At 43.1% G+C, this 13,381-nt stretch overlaps 1 protein-coding gene across 3 annotated transcripts; it reads left to right on the forward strand.

The window, feature by feature from the left end:
- Nucleotides 1–4,012: 4,012 nt before the first annotated feature.
- On the forward strand, nt 4,013–13,146 carry LOC123071697 (SUPPRESSOR OF ABI3-5). Of its 3 annotated transcripts, none has more exons than XM_044495282.1 (17): nt 4,014–4,333; nt 5,480–5,609; nt 5,806–5,846; nt 6,037–6,222; nt 6,350–6,755; nt 6,838–6,909; nt 6,997–7,089; nt 7,180–7,259; nt 8,006–8,156; nt 9,491–9,575; nt 9,651–9,742; nt 9,817–9,885; nt 9,965–10,135; nt 10,443–10,611; nt 10,735–11,649; nt 11,951–12,141; nt 12,711–13,146. In XM_044495282.1, exons 2-17 carry the CDS (start codon nt 5,562–5,564, stop codon nt 12,891–12,893), a joined length of 2,952 nt encoding a protein of 983 aa, XP_044351217.1. In that variant the 5' UTR covers nt 4,014–4,333; nt 5,480–5,561; the 3' UTR covers nt 12,894–13,146. The 3 variants fall into 3 exon arrangements, with proteins under 3 accessions (XP_044351218.1, XP_044351217.1, XP_044351216.1); XM_044495281.1 differs by having other exon boundaries at nt 4,015–4,333; nt 8,003–8,156; XM_044495283.1 differs by lacking the exon at nt 12,711–13,146 and having other exon boundaries at nt 4,013–4,333; nt 8,003–8,156; nt 11,816–12,035.
- The last annotated feature ends 235 nt before the right edge of the window (nt 13,147–13,381 follow it).

The following is a 13,381-nucleotide window of genomic DNA, read 5'->3' on the forward strand; positions in this document are numbered from 1 at the left end:
ACTACAACAGTCAGCGGAGGAATTTGGGCGGCACCGCGGCAGGATCCCGACGGTCGGAGCCAGGACTGGCCGGTGCAAAGGCCGTGGAGCAGGCGGCAGAAAGCGTGTATTTAGCAACAAGGAGGTTGTGCGATTTGCGTTGGTAGGGACGGAGGTGAGAACCTGGGAGGGGGATGGGCACTGCCCGAGATGCAGGCGACGGCGTAGCCGGCTGGCAGCGGCTGCTCCTACTGTGCACGCTAGTGGGAGACATGGATCGAGCCGTCAAGCAAATTGATTGTAACTAGGCTGAGTGGGCATGAAGCAAAGCATAGGTATAAAAAGATTCACGAAATTCCTGGGCGGGCCATGGCCCGGTTCAGCCCCAACGAAGCTCCGCCCCTGATTGCAAGTAACAAAACCCATTGGCACCTTATACCTCCAAATCCTTGAAATGGGTCCACCACAAAAAAATCTTAGAAATTGACACTCTGTACTCATTGATCGAGTGTATTCCTCCTACATCGAGGAGATTGTGGCTTAACGTGTGTGCCAAGGCTAGAGGCCGTCAAGTTTGGGTTCTACATGAGGCTCCATGTCATTGAGTGGTCCCACTACGCGGCATCCAACCTCTCGGAGGTGACCATTGACAGGTGCCACCTCCGGATGTACATGACCTGGGTGCAATACCTTCCTTGGCTCGAGTTGCTCAACATCAGCGTGTGCAACAAGATGATTAGGTTGATCAACTGCGTCGTGATGGGGTTAGCAAGATTCTTGTTGCTGAGGATTTGGGTGGAGGTTGTTTGTAGCGACAATGAAAGTGTGTGTTCCTAGAGCCACGAAGGTTACAAACGAGGGGTGCTTGCACCAGGAGGCACGTACTAATATGGTAGGTGATATTCGGGCGGGGCAAGATGGGGGTGGGGGTGACAAGTCCTACTTTATGCACGAAATCAGTGGGATTTGTAACTGGATTTTCTTATGTCAATTCTAGTGGAGGGGGGCTATGCATATAAGATGCATATGACACGTGGGCCAGTGTAGTATGTAAGAGTAGAAATTGATCTTGATCGAGGTTATTTCTTGGTGGACGCTAGGTGTCGCCTGATGAGCATCATTTTTACCCTCATTCCACTATTGTTCAAACCGGATAACCCTGAAATTTCCGAGAGAATCACTCTGATATTGATATTGAATGCAAGAAATTGTGAATCCTTTATTTCATGTGTTTCCACATGAAATTGGCTGAACACATGGAAGAATATCATCATACATGATGGAATAAGAAGTGTGGTGAACATGGCAAGTCAATAGGAGGTGCAACAAGCTTTATAGAGCGCAAAATGGCGCATAGTATGAGCACGCCCGCTCGTATGACTGGTCGTACTGCACCCCACCGGCTCCAAGGCGGCCACCTGAACAACTCCTATAGAGGGGGTCACGTTAGAATCTCAATAGAAGCATCTTACAACCCTAGCAGCCGCCATTACCCATCTCCATAGCCGTTGTCATCTTCATCACCACAACTATTATCTCCAAGGTAATCATACTTGTAATCATTGTATCACATTCGGCGACTATTGTAAAACATATTATCAATCAATCATTCACCTTCATCTCATCTTCAATGAGTTCATCTTGCGATTCCATCACCGTGTATGAGTAATTCGGTAAGGCAATGAGCTGAGGCAATGCCTTGCAGTCATATGTGTTTGTGCAAGAGATCGTTGGAATGACGTTGCATATTTGACGTTATATGTATGTGTCCAATCATGACGTAGTTGTCTTTTGTCTTCTTCTCGTTCTAAGGCCCTACAAGTACCCAAGATCTCGTAGATCGATCAAGGATGAGGCAAGAAGCGAGGACACGTGGAACGCTATTCTGAACAGCGGCGAGAGAACAGATTTGTACGGGGAAGAAAGCAACTCCCATGGGATAAATGCGGTGCAGTTATTAAATGCACAATCTCTTGTCTGGAATAATTCTTAATTGCCGAGGTAAACCCACGCGACAGTAAGGGCCATCAGTTGGACAACAGACTCTTGATGCAGGTCGTGACCGGTCAAGACGTACTTCAAACACATCCCCCACTATCATCGCGTAGCAAGCACATCGTAACGGTTGTATTCAAGAGCTATGTTTATTATCAAGAAGGGATCCCACACAGAAGTATAAGATTGCAAGAGTAAGACCTCGTACACATGTCAATTTCAATATTATTATTTACTTTCAAAAAGGTTGTTACATGTTTGGTTAAAATTGTAATTTAATTCGATAACAATAACTTGTTTGACTCATTAGTGCACATCCTTTCATGGGTTCGACAACCTATGATCACTCCGTGGGGAAAGGTACAAAGACCTGCTATCCAAAGCGGATCACAAAGGGCATCACCGATCGACCAACGCAATGTCCTAATCGGTGGGCATCTGAGTCGTCTAATCCAGTCCTCCCGCAACCACTGGATTCCCCCTCTCTCGAACCGTTTCTTTCTTCATGCAGCCACCACACTCTCAACCCCTCCACAACCCATTTATGCGTCGCCTTCCACTTGTAGCACCCCCACCGCGTGAGTTCGCCGCACCATGTCGTTCGCTCGCAACATCCCAGACGTTGCGCTCGTAATACCCACCGCCGACAAGCTCGTGACAGTTTGTTGACTCGGTTGCAGCATGTCGTTCCGTCCATCTCCTCCTCCCAGCGCCCATCACAACATCGACCAACCATGGTCGTAGCGTACCCCGATGCCAATTCCAGCAAATAGTGGTCGAGGTCGTAGCATCACCAACGGGCCGGTTCCAGCATGCCGCGATCGCAGTCGCAACACCTCTCGATTATGGTCCCAACACGTGTGTGACACAGTCGCAGTAACCTTGATGATCGGGTCCAACATGTGACGACACACCGCAACTGATTCTAATACACACGGCTCACATCACCACATATTGCCGACCCCCAACAAAAGTAGGCGTAGGTCCCAGCAAAAGTTGCCATTGGTCGCGACACCACCAATTGTTGATCCTAGCAAAATCAGTTTACCGGTCCCCTGCGAATCAATCACCAGCCGCAGCAAAAACCTTCGTTGGTCGCAGCAGCAGAGGTCGTAGCTCGCCGACTTGTGGTTTCCATCTAGCCAGCACAAAGCATCCCGCTTGCTGCAATGCTGCCGACCCTTGCAGCTCGCGCGACGGGTGGCTCGAGGCGAGCGACGGTGCATGCTACAACATTGCCCCCCCATGCAACGCAGGTGGTGGCATCTCTCGTCAATGGAAAGGGAAGGAAAGGAGGAGCTAGAGGTCACTTTGTGGGAGTGCTTTGGCCACACGCTACACCGAGGACTAAGGAGGTGCCTGTGGCTAAAGCGCACCACCGATTTAAGGAGCACAATACGGATAGTCTTGGAGTTTTGGGGCGGGATAGATAAGAGAGGTGTATTTGGATCAGGGAGCAGTAGAAAAAGAACGATGTGTGGCCACAAACTCGCTGGAGAAGAAGATAAGGTGGGGATGAGCCAAGATATATGCGGGACCTACTGCCGCGTGGGGACGTCTTGTGTGATCTGCCTTTTTGATTTTTTTGGCTTGTTTCCTTTTTGTAATGTGCTTATTAATATGTCGAACTTTGATCTTTCTTCTAATGGTGTCTTGTTCAGGGAAATAAAAGACTTTTGCTAGTCTGAATTTTAGTTTTTTTCATATTGTTCATTGTCCGAGGGTTTGTAATAAGGTTGCGGACGCTCTTGCGCTATATGGGTTGAAGATGGAGCTTGTACCCCAAGCCGTATGGCCGGGTCTTGCCCCTACCTTTGTCCGGTCTTTTGTTGCTAGCGAGGTCGCTAGACACGTTAATTAATGGACTGAAATATTTCAATCTAAAAAAAAGTTTAATTTCGAGGAGCCGTATAAATTATAAGTTTAAAACCGACTTCCACGTTGCTTTAAGAAAAATGGAAAAACGGCTTCCACGAAAAAGAAAGCAAAAGAGAAATCGCGGTCGAGTCGGTCTGCCAGCGCACGAGACCGCGACGCCAACCCGAACCACTTGTCCCGAACCGCGTCTCCTCCTTCGCCCGCTCTCTACACATCTCTTTCCCCCGAGACTAGGGTTCCGGCCCCGCCACTCCCGCCGCCGGCGCCGCCACCCCCTCCCCTCTTCAAGCCATACCGTCCTCTTCATCTCCTCCGCCAGGTCCCGTGGCCCACCTTCGCCGCGGCTCTCTACCACGACTCCGGCCGCGGTCCACCACGACTTCTGGCGGCTGCTCCCGCCAGCTCGCGCACGATCTCGCGCGCGGCTCCCGGTCCGCACGCGCGAGACGCAAGAGCTCGCTTCCGCCTACCTGTTCGCAAGGTATTTTCTAATCAAATACTGCAGTATTTGTTGTACAATCGACTCGTATATGCTGTTGATTGGGGAAGTATATGGTGTTGACTGGAGAAATATATACCGTACACGGGTGCTCAGATCAGATGTTTCCGGTGAGCAATTTGTGTTTGCGCATGGTGTTCCGATTTTGCTGTGATGTATGGTGTGACAGTGAGTAATCTGTAGTTATTTAAGCCATGGCAGCGAGAAAATTATCTTTGATTTTAGCATTTTGCTTAAGAAAAGACCGGCAAAGCAAATACCCTTGTTCTGATCTAATATGGCAGTCAAACCATGCACTAGGACAGAAAATCTAATGCATAGACTTATTAAATTTTTCTCATCAACAGTTAGTTTTTCAGCTATATTGGTATATCCAGTATCTAGTATCTGAAGGCAAATGGTTGATGCTCTAAATTTTTCTCATCAACAGTTAGTTTTTCAGCACTTTCATGTCAGGAAACCAGTTGGATTGGCATATTAGGAAACTGCACATGCAAAAACAGTACGATGGACTTATTTATTGAAGCCTATGGATTAGGATTCTTCTACTTGTATGCTTTAAAGGGTTTATCTGTGATATTAGGTCAGAACACAGGGAGTTAAAACTGATCTGATATCTGTGGTCTGTTTTGCTATTTGTGTTTCTAATTAATTTGAAGAATGGTATTTTATCATTCCTCTATTAGTGTCCCATGGGAAAAACCATAAGCTAGCGGGTGCAATTATTTCTTATAAACTAATTCCCTCCCTCCCTGGTAAGTTCATCTAAGAGGAGCGGAGCATGCCATTGTTTTACTCATGCTGCATTTTGTATTTTTCTCCTCCTATGCATTGGCCCTATTCGGAATGTAGGAACCCATCCGAATTCTGGACAAATTGTTCTGTTCTATGCACAGTTCCTGCATTCCAGACATGTCTCTGGTATAATTACCACAAAATGTTGTGCCACAATATGATAAGAAGTAAGTTGAGGAATGGGCATATCTAGCAGCAACAAATGCTCATGGATTTATTAACACTTGAATTTCAGATGATTTATTTCTGTTCCATGCAGAAGTTCCAGTGTGATGTAGTGATATGATGGATATGATGCTTAACTTTATGGTGTCATGTTTTTTTTTCTTACAGAATACACCAAAAAATATCTACGCCCCAAAATTTGGAAGATCACCAAGAATTAACAGGATAACACGAGTGCTGAATTCTGGAAATGGATCGTGGGCGATATGCTCCACAGCATGGATGGGAGAACAACAGTGTAATTGCAGCCTTTTTCTTTATTAACTACCAAGGATGCTGAAGATAGCAGATCTAGTGGCATGTGATTGCCTTCCGTGTAACAAGCGTTATGTTGTAAATAAATTCAAGAAGCGGCCGTTGCTTAAATGGAATGGATTTACCTGCCTGTTCTGTAGACTTTGCTGCTGACTCAACTTACTCTGTTGAATCTACAGGCACCTGATGGGTATGTCACCATTAATGAGCCAGACTTTAGGTGAGTCAAGTATTTCCTGTTAAAATATGCATATAAACACCAAGTGCTTTTAATCTATACTTAAGATTGGTACCCTTTATTCTTAAATTAGATGTAATGTTTGTCCATTTATATTTGACATGCATTTTCGCTTTAAAGTGCTTTGTTATATTACCATATTCCTACTGCTGAGCGCTAACTCAATTTGCAGGGCTGGTGAATCCTACATTGGTAGGAGATATGTGGATGAAGGCTTTCCTAGTGATCGAAGGGGTGGATTTGGTCCAGATATACATGATAGAAATATGTATCCACCACCACCCTCTGCTGGCACCATGTGGTCTCAGCCTCGAAGAAATTTCGATGACGAATTTGCAACTACAAAAGATTACAGAAGGTACACTTTTGATTTTTGCAATGGGAATATCATGAATTTGATTCCTATAGAGGGGTTGAAAGACTGATAATTATCGTGTTAGTGAGAATGACTGTTAATTTGGTTGTTGTGATTTTTCTGTTCATAGGAACAAAAGGATTGGAAGTAGAGATCGTGGGGAGTTCGGTGCCGAGTTTGAAGACCGCTACCAAGGCGGAGAGGATAACTATGAGAGAGATCATCAATACGGACGCTACAGCTGTGATTCGGACTATGAGAGGAGCAGGAGAGATAGTAGTCGGAGAAGAATTGACTCGTTTGAGCATGAACGTGAAAGAAAAGGGTTAAGTCATGAAAGAGATGAAAGCCCATATGTCCGCCATAGCCGTTCTCGGTCACGTGGGCGTGATAACCGATCAAGATCTCGGTCAAGGTCATGGTCTCCACGTGGCAAAAGTCGTAATTGGGGTCAAAGGGATGGCTTCTATGATGATACTCGCTTTGAGAGAAGAGGAGAACAGGACTGGGATGAAAGAAGGCATGATGATTTGGTGGTGAGGACCGAGGACTGAGGACATACTTATATTTTTCTTTCTTGTTTTAACATACTAATTACATTTGCATTATTACTTGCAGGCGCCATCTGCGACTGTTGTTCTCAAGGGTCTGTCCCAGAAGACCAATGAAGATGACCTATATCAGATTCTTGTACAAGTTCCTCGTCATAAACTGTTAAAAGTGGTTGGAAGTGTATTGTCTCATTCATTTTAATCATTTGGGTCTGGTCTCTTTTAGGCTGAGTATGGCCCTCTTCGTAGTGTGCGTGTGATCAAGGATCGACCCTCCGGCGTGTCTCGAGGATTTGCTTTTATTGACTTCCCTACTGTGGTACTAACCGTGCAAGTGCTCGGAGCTGTTAAATACTGATTTAGACTGCCAATTGCTGTTATGCTCACAAAGATTTGTGTGCTCCAACAGGAAGCTGCCCGCAAAATGAAGGAAGCTACTGGAGACAATGGCCTTCTAATTGATGGTAGGCAGATATTTTCCGAGTACAGGTCTGTGTCCTTACCTTCAAGATGCGGTGCAAATTATTCACATGATACAGTTGTTGATTATGTAACTTCAGAATTGCCTTTAAGCTAATGTCTTTCTGAATTTTTTAATACAATAGCTTTATAATTGTAAGAACTGCAAAGCTTGTACGCTGCTCGAATCAATTACTATGGACACCATACTTGGTTACTGTAGCGCCATAAGAATCTTTGATTGTGGAACTACTGGTTCTCTTTTGTCCCACAATCATCATGTTAGTTCTCACCGGAGCTTGCGTCGATATGCCAAACTGTCAGATGACTCTCTCTTGGTGTACTTTTTCGTGTTTACTGACAAATTCTGTCTGCCCATTAGCAATCCAAGCTAATTGCCAACTGCCATCCACTGATCCAAATTGCATATATGTAGGTGAAATCAAACAAGACAATAATGTATAGTTTATTTGCTGGCATTAAAGATTGACGAAGTAGATTTTGTTTTGTTACTTTGTCATCTTTGAATGCTATTCTTGTATTGTATGTCATTTATTTGTACATGAGGTCACTATTGCAGAAAGGGACATACTGAGGAGATTAAATAGAACATTAACTTTAATTTGTACAGAAACGACTTTTTGAGTCGTTATATTCTCTCTTCTAAAGTTTTTTGCTCTTATATACCATAGTCCTTTTGTGCTCATAGTTATATTCCTTATCTATTATGTTTGTGCTGTAACAATTTCTGCTGACTGTCATCATCCCTGCAGTAGTAAACCAACTGGTGGGATGAGTGGTGATTCTTTTGGACAAGAACATATTACGAGGTCTACCTACGGGCGCAGGACCATATCCACACAATGTGATTGGATATGTACTATATGTGGCTGTATGAATTTTGCCCGCAGAACCTCCTGTTTTCAGGTATATTGTGGTCTCATGTAATGCAAACTACTGTTGTAGCAATTCTTTATTAGGAAATTAAGTTATAATTTACATACAGAAAATGGAAATGTTGGTATTCAGAAAGCAAATTGTGTTACTCTGAAATCTAGTTTGCTTCATTTCCCCCCAGGCCCCAGTCAATGGTGTGATCTACACTTAATTCCTTCCAAATGCAATTTGTTTTCCACTTAGCCTGATTTAATCGCTGAGGGCACCTTTCTTTGTTTTCCCAATTAATCACAATATATCTCTTGACTCTTGTTAACAATGAGTTGCAAAACCTAGTCCGGAAAAGTGGGTGTCTTGTAATAGTTCAATTATCTGTGATTTCTTGGACCTATGTATTCACAATATCTCCATCTAAAGAGTTAGTTAAGAGTCTCCATATGTTTTCTCTTCTGGATGCTATTATTAGTTACATCACCCAGATGTTGGATGGATTGGACTGGACTTCATATCTATGTGAAGTATCTATTTGGGCCTGTTTGGTTTGTGACTATCTTTGCCACATGTTGCCATATTATTTTTGCCACACTTACCTAACTGGAGGTGCTTAAATTGTTAGACACACTTTGGCTTGCCTTAGGGAATCTTGCCACGCTAGTTAATTCTTGCCTGAGGTGTGGCTAGAACCGAACACCCACCTACTTGATCAAACTTGCCTAACTTCAGGTGTGGCAAAGTGTGGCAAGGAACCAAACAGACCCTACATCCTTGCAACTGCAATGTTATCTGTTGTCCACTCCAACTAAATTTATCTTTCGAAGAAAAACCAAATTCAGTTGGACCATTCAGTCGTCCAAATCTCAACAACAGTTGTATAACCTACGTATTTGTCACTGCTTGCATTTTTGAGGGCGTTGTCGTAATGGGTTATAAAAATAAAAATAGAAGGAAGAGAAGAATAAGTTTAAAACCTTGGATCATCGATAGATCATGGACATGTGTAACTCTGGTAACAAAGGACCCTGCTCCTCCATGTCCACATAAATTATTTGCTTGCAGGATGTTTTTTGAACATCAAATCCTGGAAAAACATACCTTTCAAAATGTGTCACCTCTTTTTGGCTCTGCCGGACCAGGTTCTGGTTTTTGAAACCTGGCAATAGCACCGATGAGGTAGTCAAAGTTGTGTTCAATTCAATTCAGTAAGATCTGAGAATAACTCATGTCCCATACTGCCTTAGATACATGGTAACGGGCTAAAGGTTGACAAATAACAGCTGTTGGATAATTACCTGTTTACTTCTAAGTTCGTTGTTGCTCTTGCTTTCCATTTCCAGCTAATTGCATGTTTACTTGTATTCTCACAGTGCAACGAGCCACGTACTGACGATGCTCCACCAGCTGATGCAGCATCTTCCATTCAACCGTTTGGCAAACGGGGGTCTGAAATAGGCAAGTTTGTGTCTTGTTTTTAGAATTACGTGAAATATGTAGTACATTTTGCCTAATTATATACTGTCATTGCAGGTCCAACTCATGTCTTAGTTCTTCGTGGTCTGGATGAAAATGCTGACGAGGAAATGCTTCGATATGAATTTGCTAAACATGCACCAATAAAGGTAAGCAGAAGCTATAAACTCTTGTAACTATAATTGTTTCTTTTCTGTAGAGTTACATGTTGAATTCTCTGCAGGATATCCGGCTTGTTCGGGACAAATTTACTCATGTGTCTAGAGGTTTTGCATTTGTCCATTTTCATTCGGTAAGTACTAGTGGATCACTAGGAGTAGGTTTTATCTGATGTAAATTTTTGACAGTCGCTATACATCCATCTGTGTTAGGTTGAAGATGCCACGAAAGCTCTTGAAGCTACAAATGGGATTAGACATGAGAAAAATGGCCAGGTGTTACGTGTGGCCTATGCTAAAAGCACGCTTGGTCCTGCATCGGTGGCTTCACAGTCAAACAGCCTTGCCGCAGCAGCCATCGAGGCTGCATCATTTGCCCAGCAGGTCTGTTAAAGTAATACATTTTTTGGGTCAAATTGATAAGCCATACTACCTTACAGTTTTTTTTTTTTGGTAGTTAATCAAGACTTTGTCATGCTTTCATGTTACTATCTCCATTTCAAATATAGGCATTATCTTGGTCACTGACATGATCTAAAATACAGACACTTAGCTGTTACATTTTGCGTACACATAATTTTAAAATGTATTCTACACATTCTAGAACTCCATCTACTAGTGTCGGGGTATACAGTTTTTGCCGATTCTATACATGGTCTCGTTATTTACCCTTATTTACCTTTTCGATCAGTATGATGCTGTGGGTTGGGCCCCAAAAGAGTACAATGCTGAGGACAATGTAGACGGTAATTCAGAATCTCAGAAAGATGTTTCTGCTCCACAGTCCGGATTTGTTTGGGATGAGAAATCGGGCTATTACTTCGATTCTTCTTCTGGATTTTATTATGATGGAAATACTGGTAAGTACACAAGTATACTGTTGCTATCTGAAACCTTATCTGTGCAGCTGAAACAGTTCTGCTACACATCCCTTGCCTTTGGAGATGTTTATGACTGAATCTATTAAATTGTTCTTATTTCAGGCCTTTACTACGACAGTAATGTTGGAGTTTGGTATTCGTATGATCAGAAAACTCAACAGTATCTTCCATGTAACGAAAGCAACAACACTAAGGCAACCGGGGACATGGCCAATGAAAGTCAAAGTAATGGCGGTAAGAAAGTGGTGATTTCTGCACCTGCAGCCACGGTTAAACAAAGTGAGAAAACTTCATTGCCTGAAGCTGTTCAAGCTGCGGCCAATGCAGCGTTGGCTGCTGAAAAGAAAGAAAAAGAGAAAGCAAAGGAGATAAAGTTGGCCTCGAAAACTAATCTCTTAGCCAATAAGAAGAAGATGAATAATGTCCTGGCAATGTGGAAGCAAAGGAATAAAGAAGGCCAAGCTGCACATGTTGCCCTTGATGATAAGGAACCATCCAGATCCGTTGTTGACAAATTAAACAATTCATCCAGTGCGATTGGATTCTCATTGAAGGCCAAACCTAAGTCTGATTTTGGAAATTCTAAGGACATGAACTTGGTTGCTGGATATAATTCTCTTGGCCGAGAAACTGGAGGCTCTCAAATACTGGATTCTGACATAAAGCCTAGACCTGTCAGTAATAGCTTAGGAACTACTGTTATGGGTGTCATAAGAGGTTCTGGCAGGGGAGCAGTCAATACATTTCATGCATCATCTGATGCTGGCGGCAGTATTTCTTCTGATATAACTGCAAGCACAAGTGGGTTAATGACAAACACTGAGACACACACTGCTTCCACACCCTTCAAAACAGATTTATCCTCTCTAGGATCATATGCTTCACCTGCAGTTTCTGGGAGTGCTAAGCGACGGTTCTCTGAGGCACCAGTGCAATCACAGTACAGAGATCGGGCTGCAGAAAGACGAAGTCTGTACGGATCATCTTCGTCGCTTCCCAATGATGGACTGGATACAAGTAAGAACACTTTCTTTACTTCTCACCATGACACATTGTACAGTTGTTCCTTCTTTCCTAGACTCATTTGTAGAGCACAATATGCGACGAACAAAATAACGCCCTTACTCTGTTACATTTTGAACTCTTATTTCTCTGTTCTGCTGAGTGCTGACAGTATATCCAGCCTTGTATTATTAGGCCAAACTTGGTGTGGATGGACTCTGTTTCTTGAGCCTATGCAATTATGCATTATAGGACCGATGTTTTCCGTCTTGCTTGTTCAAGATCTGTATTAATATTCTGGAAATTCCTTGTTAAGCTGGTGAATATTCGTCTCGAAAGGGTTCAAGTGAGATGGGATCAATGCCATTTCCTCCAGGGGTGGGTGAACGTTCTGCTGGTGAAATTGACAACACTGAAAATTATGAGGTGATCACTGCTGACAGAGCAATAGACGAAAACAATGTGGGCAATCGTATTCTGCGCAACATGGGCTGGCAAGAAGGACTGGTATGTTTACCTATTTCTCAGCTTTCATCCCCTTGGATGGATTAGTTGCAATTTTCCTTATTAGCATTAACTGCTGCCTGCATCTGATCACAAGTTTTTAGTGCCTTACATAATTTTTTGCTTTTGCTGTTTCTATATTTTTGAGAACCATTCTGCTGTTGCTCTTTTGAAATAAACTATGTATGGCCTCTTATCTTAATAATTGAATGTTTTTCTCAATCCCTCTGCAACTTGGCTCACTTTTTCTTCAATAATTTCTTGTTTGGGTTTCTGTGCGCGGTCACTTGTCAGTTTTGGGTTTCTACTCTTGACTGAGCTAATATTATTCCTTTGCATCTTTTGTTAATTGGATTTTTTCCTAAGTTACTATGGATAATTATAAACTATAATTGACCTTTTAGCTTTAAAAAACATTGAATGGGCATAAACTGTTAGGCACACAAAGTACTGCAGATGGATCAGTTTGCCAATATTTCCTACAGAATGGAAGCTGGGTGTCTTGAACATTCCTTCTGACGTGAGCATGTATTGGTATTTTTTCCCTTGCAACTACTTTGCAAAATACCCAGGGCCTTGGAAAGGATGGCAGTGGCATCAAGGAGCCTGTGCAGGCCAAGCCTGGTGACGTGAGAGCCGGGCTTGGTAGTCAGCAGAAGAGAGCTGCTGACCCATCACTGGAGGCCCGAGCCGGCGATAGCTATAAAACCATAATCCAGAAGAAGGCCATTGCGAGATTCAGGGAGATGTCCTAAGTGCTTTTTTTTATTTCATCATCTTGTATAATTAGTCCGGCTACTCGTTTTTATCGGTGTTAATGTTAAAACCCTCAATGCTGTGTGCATTTGTACTGTTAAATTTCTCTTTTATGTGTCTGGCTCCATAAATCCTGGTGTAATTTAAGCACCGAGCACCAGATTTAATTTGTGTACTCACATTGTTCTGAAACTAGCTCCGTACCTGTTTCTCTTTTCTTGCCTACTTGAATTCAATGGTGTGATACTGAAACTCTTGTGATTTTTTGAATGGGGTTAAGATCTGGTATCGAAATTTACCTGTTAGTGGAAATCGTCGCTTGCGCACTAGAAGAAAGTATGTTGCACGTTTTTTTTTTGACATGAAGTATGTTGCACGTTTGGCATGGTGCACAGCTAGTCTACTGTTGTGTTCTGTTTTCCCCTGAAAAGTTATGTCAAGCAAAAATTAGAATAAGAAACTCACGGGAAGGATTCTCTTGGCAACC

This window comes from Triticum aestivum, chromosome 3B, assembly GCF_018294505.1.
Source record: "Triticum aestivum cultivar Chinese Spring chromosome 3B, IWGSC CS RefSeq v2.1, whole genome shotgun sequence".
Taxonomy (NCBI): domain Eukaryota; kingdom Viridiplantae; phylum Streptophyta; class Magnoliopsida; order Poales; family Poaceae; genus Triticum; species Triticum aestivum.

Excerpts from the sequence above, each read along its gene's own strand:
- LOC123071697 (XM_044495281.1), top strand. The coding sequence starts at position 5,562 with ATGGATCGTGGGCGATATGCTCCACAGCATGGATGGGAGAACAACAGT. Across the intron at positions 8,157-9,490 it reads GCAGAACCTCCTGTTTTCAG|TGCAACGAGCCACGTACTGA; the intron begins GTATATTGTGGT and ends GTATTCTCACAG. Across the intron at positions 9,743-9,816 it reads CTAAACATGCACCAATAAAG|GATATCCGGCTTGTTCGGGA; the intron begins GTAAGCAGAAGC and ends AATTCTCTGCAG.